This window comes from Papaver somniferum, unplaced genomic scaffold, assembly GCF_003573695.1.
Source record: "Papaver somniferum cultivar HN1 unplaced genomic scaffold, ASM357369v1 unplaced-scaffold_150, whole genome shotgun sequence".
Lineage (NCBI taxonomy): Eukaryota > Viridiplantae > Streptophyta > Magnoliopsida > Ranunculales > Papaveraceae > Papaver > Papaver somniferum.
In genome coordinates this window covers 5,141,019-5,148,378 of record NW_020624377.1, presented here as the reverse complement: position 1 = coordinate 5,148,378, position 7,360 = coordinate 5,141,019, and the positions used below count along the sequence as shown (strand labels likewise).

The window sequence follows — 7,360 nt, the reverse complement described above, 5'->3', positions numbered from 1 at the left end:
TGTTTACATTACCAACTTCCACAACCGGAGCATCATAGCCATTAACCACATATACCCATGATTGAAAATCACGCGATTGAAGAAAAACTCGCATAACAATTTTCCACCATAAGTAATTGGATCCATCGAAGACTGGTGGTACGCTAATAGTGATAACACCGCTGTCCATAGAGTCAGATCGCTACAAACACGAACTTGTTAGGTCTTAAACGTGTTTGCCTTCTCTGATACCAATTGAAAAAGCGGGGGTCTAACAATACCACCCAATATTTCGCTTAGAAATATGTATGGACTAACTCCGAAATACTTTGCTAGAGAATCAACTAGACAGTCAGACTCAATCTAGATTAAAGTATCTCAAGGAGTCAATATCTCTCACTTGTTTTGATTTACTCAAGCTAAACCAATAACAAGTATTTAATCGAACACAATGAATAACTTGGACGGTACCAAAGACCAATATCCAAGGATCAATCAATATCAATCAACAACAAAAGGTTGGATTTCCAATTGATAAACTTAACGCACAACCTGTATTATTTCAATTATATAAAATATAACGCGGAAAAGAAATAACACAGACACCAGAAGTTTTGTTAACGAGGAAACCGCAAATGCAGAAAAACCTCGGGACCTAGTCCAGATTGAATACACATTGTATTAAGCCGCTACAGACAATAGCCTACTCCAAGCTAACTTCGTACTAGACTATAGTTGAACCCCAATCAGTCTCCCACCGATTCAAGATACAGTTGTACTCCTACGCCTCTGATCCTAACAGGATACTGCGCACTTGATTCCCTTAGCTGATCTCACCCACAACTAAGAGTTGATGCAACCCAAAATCGCAGACTTGATAATAAACAAATCTGTCTCACACAGAAAAGTCTATCAAAGGATAAATCTGTCTCCCACAGAAAAACCCTAGGTTTTGTTCTGTCTTAAGATATAAAATCAAGGTGAACAGGAACCAGTTGATAATCCGGTCTTATATTCCCGAAGAACAGCCTAGATTAATCAACACCTCTCAACAATCCTTCTTGACTACACAAGCGGTTTGTCGAGGAATCACAAACAGTGAAACGAAGATGTTTGTGACTTCTTTATCTTGCCTATCGGAGAACTCTCACGATCTCAAGCCAATAAATAGATTGTGCTCGTACGATAGAAGATGCAAGATCAGATCACACAACTACGATAAAAGTAGTATCGGTCTGGCTTCACAATCTCAATGAAGTCTTTAAGTCGTTAACCTGGTTTTAGAGAAGAAAACCAAAAGTTAAAGGACAATCGACTCTAGCGAGCGCACTAGTATCACATAGACGTGTGGGGATTATTTTTGCATAATGCTAGATGTCTCTTTTATATAGCATCGGGGTTTTGCCTTAGTTACGAAACAATCCATATTCACCGTTAGATGAAAACCTGATTTAGATTCAAGCCAATATTTCTCAACCGTTAGATCGAAAACTTATCTTGTCACACACACTTGGGTAGACGTTTACTGGGTTTGTGAAAACCGTGCCCAAACGTGTACGTGTATGTTGGTTTAACATAGTAACCCAAAAGGTTAACCATATGAGCAATTCACATTAACCTAGTTCTTCTTCACCATAACTAGTTCAATTGACTCAAATGAACTAGTTAGAGAGTTGTTCAATTGCTATGAGATCTTACGTAACTACACAAGATACAATTGAAACAAAGATGATTCGATTCGATGAATCGGCTCATGAACTTTATATCCACGGTTTGCATACTGCATTCCTTAGTAATTTATGTTTCATGTTCAGATCACATCTTTAGATCATAACCACTTAAGCTCACAAACAAGTTCGCGGACTTAAGGCAACCAGCAGAGTTTTCCAAACTCAGCAGAAAATCTCGGAAAAGAGACTTCCGCCAGTTCGCGGACTAGGTTCGCGGATTAAACACGCAAACGAGTTTCTGGAAAATCCCAACAGAAATTCTCGGTAAGAGAACTTCCTTCAGTTCGCGGACTTGGCAAAGCCAATTCCTCCGATTTCTCTCAATCAACAAAGTTCGAAAACTTCGGATTAAGGAATACATGGTTATGTAATTTAAACTCTCATTTAAATCATTGAGACATTCTTAGAGGACGTTATATAGCCGTTATTCACAGACTGTTTCACGTCAGAGCAATTCTCAAAGTAATTCAAACTTTTCATGACTTTCGTCACTAGGTGAAGATAAACTTGATCAAAGCGAAACACTTTACCAACACACGATTTCGAGAAAAAGATAAGTAGTGTATACTCATCTCGAAATGTCAAATGTGTATGATCCAGTCTATATAACATACGACTTCTTGTCTCAAAAGAAGTAGGAGATAGAATAGATAGACTTTTGAGTGATAGGTAAGTTCAAGTCTCCACATACCTTTTTGTTGATGAAGTTCCACGGTTCCTTGAGTAGATCTTCGTCGTTGTATGATGAATCGCCATGAAGTCCTTGAGCTCAACTACACTTTTCTATCCTAGTCCGAAACTTAGCTATAATAGACTAGAAATCAAGACTCATAGTTTTGATCACTAACATTGAAAAACATGCTTGATATAGAAACGCATGCGAGGTCGACCGAGCTATGCTCTAACAATAACCCAATTCTCCTCAATACCAATCCCAATTGAAAGCAAGGCCACATTCTCTTCAAATTCTTTGGTCCTTGGCTTGATCTCAAGGACTGCAAAGCCATCATTGCTGAAGGTTGGAAAACTCATCACAAAGGATCTCTTGCCATTAAAATTTCCAGAAAGTTAAGAGATATTAAAGTCAAACTAAATAAATGGAACAAGGATATTTATGGTAATATCAAGACCAATCTAGAAGACAGCATACAACACTTGGACTGGATCACCAAGAATCAATTCAATATCAATAAAGGTAACGATATAAGTGATGTTAAAAAGCAAGTTGAACATTGGCAGAACATTCAGGAATGCATCTGGAATACTAAAAGCAGAGATCAACTTATCAAACTAGGAGACAAAAACACAAGTTTTTTCCACTTATCTGCCAAGAAAAGATACAAAAGAAATAAAATTGTTTCTATACAACAAGCTGATGTGTCTTGGCTCCACAACAAGGAAGAAGTTGCTCTCTGCTTCACCAATCATCACTTTGCTACTATGGCCACTGCTGAACCAATAACCATCAACCAATGCCTCATAAATCTCATATCCACCACTATTGCCCCCACTGAGAATAACACCCTCGTAAAGGTCCCTGATGCTGTGGAAATCAAAAATATTCTATTCAGTATTGCAGGTGACAAGGCTCCAGGTCCTAATGGATTCCCATCAAACTTCTTCCAAGCCAACTGGGATGTTGTGGGTGAATACATCGTCACAATGGTCCAAAACTTCTTTACTTCTGGATATCTTCTTAAAGAAATGAACTCTACTTTTATCTCCCTTATCTCCAAAACAGAAAGTCCTACTACCCCTGCCCATTTCAGACCAATATCCTTATGCAATACCACTTACAAAATCATTTCAAAAATCCTGGCTCAAAGACTAAACCCTCTTCTACTAAACCTTATATCTCCTTTTCAGTCAGCTTTCATTCATGGCAGGTAAATATCTGACAATATAGCTATAGCACATGAACTCATACACCATATGAATACAAGGAAAGGGGAAAAGGAGCAAATGGTACTATGGGCTTTAAAATTGATATGGACAAAAATTTTGATAGAGGTAATTGGGAATTTCTTATTCAAGTTGTGAAACAAATGGGATTCAGCTCCCAATGGTGTAATCTAGTCCATCAATGCATATCCACCACCAATCTTGATGTTCTTGTAAATGGTTCTCCTGGAAAGTTTTTAAACCTACTAGAGGCCTCAGACAAGGGGATCCCCTCTCACCCTACCTATTTCTATTCTGCATGGAAGCTCTCTCTAGATATCTGACTAATGCTGAATCTCAAGGTCTCATACATGGAACAAAAGTCTGTAGTGAAGCACTTGCAATCAATCATTTACTTTTTGCTGATGATTGCATGATTTTCTGCAAAGCTAATATGGAAGAATGTAACAACTTAATCAAGATCTTTCAAGAATTTGGTCATTCCTTTGGGCAGCTGATAAATTTCTCCAAATCAGGAATCTTCTTCAGCAAGAATACTGCTCCAAGCATTGCAGACAACATAAGTGATGCAATTAAGGTTCAAAGGATTAACACTTCTGACAAATATCTGAGATCTCCCCTATTCACTAACAGAAGCAAGATTCAGGACTTCAAGCCTTGTATTGAAAAACTAAAATTCAGACTTGCTGGTTGGAAATCAACTCTATCTATAGCTGGAAAAGTTATTATGATCCAAACTGTCACCTCAACTTCCAGCATCTACTAAATGAACTTCTTCAAGATTCCAAAGGGCATCTGCAAAGAGATAAATGCTATACAAAGGAATATTTTTTGGAACAAAGATCAAGACAAACATAAAGGTCTATTCTACATTGCTTGGGATGCTGTCAATAAACCAAAGGAGTTAGGGGGATTGGTCTTCAAAAATATGGAATACTTTAATATGGCTATGATCTCAAAAGTTGCTTAGAGATTAATAGAAGAACCAAACTCCCTGTGGACTAGTACAATGAATGCCTCTCATTTTCCAAACCAAGAAGTCATCAGAATGGATATGAAGCCAAGGACCACTGATTCTTGGAATTGGAAGGGCATTTTGGAAGGCATTTCTTGCATTCACAAATATTATATCTGGAAAATAGGAGATGGTACTAACATACATATCTGGGAAGATAGATGGATTGAAAATCTACCTGACATACTCCAAAAACCATCTCACTGCCCATCAAGCCTGAAAACTGTCAATCAACTTTTCAATACCCAAGGAGAGTGGGATCATAATGTTCTAACTCTCTGGTTCACTCAAGACATCCAAAATCTTATCCTTCAGAAAACTCATCATCCAAATACTGAGGATACTATATAATGGAGTTTAACCCATACAAGAAAATTCACTGTCAAATCCCTTTATGACAGACAAATTAATGATAAATATGCTAGTGATACCCATACAACTCCATGGAATGAAATATGGAAACTAGACACCACCCCAGCTATTCAGCTATTCATATGGAAGTGTGCTCATGGTATTCTTCCAATTAATACCAAGTCAGCTGGTATTCTGAACTACATTGATCTTATCTGCAACTTCTGCAAGAGTGCTTCTGAAGACATTACTCATGTTCTCCTAGCTTGCCCAGCTGCCTCTGATGGATGGAGGAAACTCTTTGGGGAAAATCATCAACTTTTTACTGCTTACAGATCCTTCCATGATTGGTTCAACAGTTGGTTCCTCCCTGACAATCCCACTGCTAGCTGGAATGCTACTTTTGCTACCATTTGTTGGTTCATCTAGAAAGCTAGATGTGATCTGATCTTCGGAAACATAGATCATAATGCTGCTGCTGCTACTACTGCTCTGAAAATCACTCAACACCTATGCACCTATAACAGAGTGATTCATAATCCAGGGCATATCTTAAAAAACATCTATTATCAGGACAACACCACTGATCCAAACCTAAGACAAAGCAGTCTTAATAGAAATACTAGAGAGAAGTTTGGCATCACTATTAGCGTACATATTATGGAAGTTAATAATAATATGGCTAATAGTAATCTATCACACTATACTAACTTTGCTTTCATGTCCCTCTCTTTCACAGGGCAGTGCATGCGAGCAAGGAACTTTAAAGACCCAGCAACTGGACTCAGCAGAGCCATCAGAGGAGCTCAATCAGCATTGACTTGGGTAAAGGAGATGAAAAGGACCAACATTAACTTTGAAGCATAAGAGGAGGATATACTACATGCAATTCAGAAAGGTTACAAGCTAGAAGTACAACAAAGATTTCAAGGAACTCATAAGAATGAATTTAGGAATTTTGAAGTCATGGACTTTGTCTTGGGAAGACTCATAAAGCTAGACTCCCAGCAACTTAACAATGCTGCTATTAGCTAGGATAGCCAGTTCTTCTACTTTACTACAAAACTTAAACTGAAAAGGTCCCAATCTGCATTTATTTTGGCAAGCTTTACAGTTCAGTCCAAACTTGCTTCTTCAGGATAACTGTAATAACTTTAATATTCTGTTAATGGATTCTCTTGGTGCTAGTCTTAGCCCAGTTGATCCCAATGCTGTACTTGTAGAGTAGGTTACTCTTGTTTGAGCTGCCCTTACTCTTTTTATTATATAAAAAAAAAGGAGTAACGTATTTATCTGGTGAAAGTAAAATCGTCAATGTGATGTCAGTGACTGCATGAATGCATCACTCCTAGACTCTAGATCCTAGAATTCAAGGCATGCCCTCTCGGAAGTCTAATCAGAGCCTGCTTTCCCTAGCCTTAGCCCTAGGCCTAGGAGTGACATAATCGCTGGGAGAGTGAGCTTCTGAGCCATAAAAAGTTGCCGATAGCATTTTAAGACATTACCTACATTTTGTCATGCACGCCTCCACCCCTCGTGTTACGAATCTGATCACTGTAGTGTCTTCAAGAGATGTTCTAGGTCCTCCCCTTTCCAACAGCTTTTGAGATTGAAAATATTATTACATTGAATTTTACATTAATGAGACCAGGTTGTTCCTTTGGAAATAATACAAGCTTTGGGACCTAATACATTGTAATCCTAAAATCTCACTCTGATCACGTGTCCCATGGTCCGTAAGAGCGACTGCAATGGTACGACTAAACTCAAAGATCAAAGACTAAAAAAAAAGACTAAATATGAGTTTAATTTGTATTGTGACGTTATGGGGAGAAGACCAAATTTGGTCGCGCGTAAAACAGTTTTACGCATGAAGACGGGCGGAAGTATTAGTTACGTTTCATTTCTGGGCGGAATTATAAATTACGTTTCAAACGGGCGTAAATATAAATCACGTTTGTTATCAAGCGTAAATAAAAATTACGTTTGGTAAGGGGCGGAATCTTAAATTCCGCCCATTGATCAGACGGATTCCAAATGACCGCTCGAAGAAACGTAAAACTAAATTCCGTCCGAGTTAAACACGGTCACACAGCACGTGTGAGATCAGACGGGCGGAATTTTGGTGTCCGCGTGATGAGTTGTACGGACGGACATCTTCTGTCCGCGTGATGAATTTGTCAGGCGTAAAAAATTATTACGCCTGATACGGGCGTAACCAAAATTTCCGTTTCATTAGGGTTTAGGGTTATGGCGTACTCTCCTGTCCGTCCGATCAAATCGGGCGTAATCTTAATGAACCGCACCTTCCACCAATACCGCCTCTCCTTCCCAACCACAACCCATCTCTTCTACACGAGCCTTCTTCTTCTCAGTTCATTTT

At 38.6% G+C, this 7,360-nt stretch overlaps 1 protein-coding gene across 1 annotated transcript; it reads left to right on the top strand.

The window, feature by feature from the left end:
* Window positions 1–3,149: 3,149 nt before the first annotated feature.
* On the top strand, window positions 3,150–5,844 carry LOC113336058. The gene is made up of 3 exons (XM_026582050.1): window positions 3,150–3,595; window positions 3,861–4,332; window positions 5,407–5,844. The coding sequence occupies exons 1-3, from the start codon at window positions 3,150–3,152 to the stop codon at window positions 5,842–5,844; spliced, it is 1,356 nt and encodes a 451-aa protein (XP_026437835.1).
* The last annotated feature ends 1,516 nt before the right edge of the window (window positions 5,845–7,360 follow it).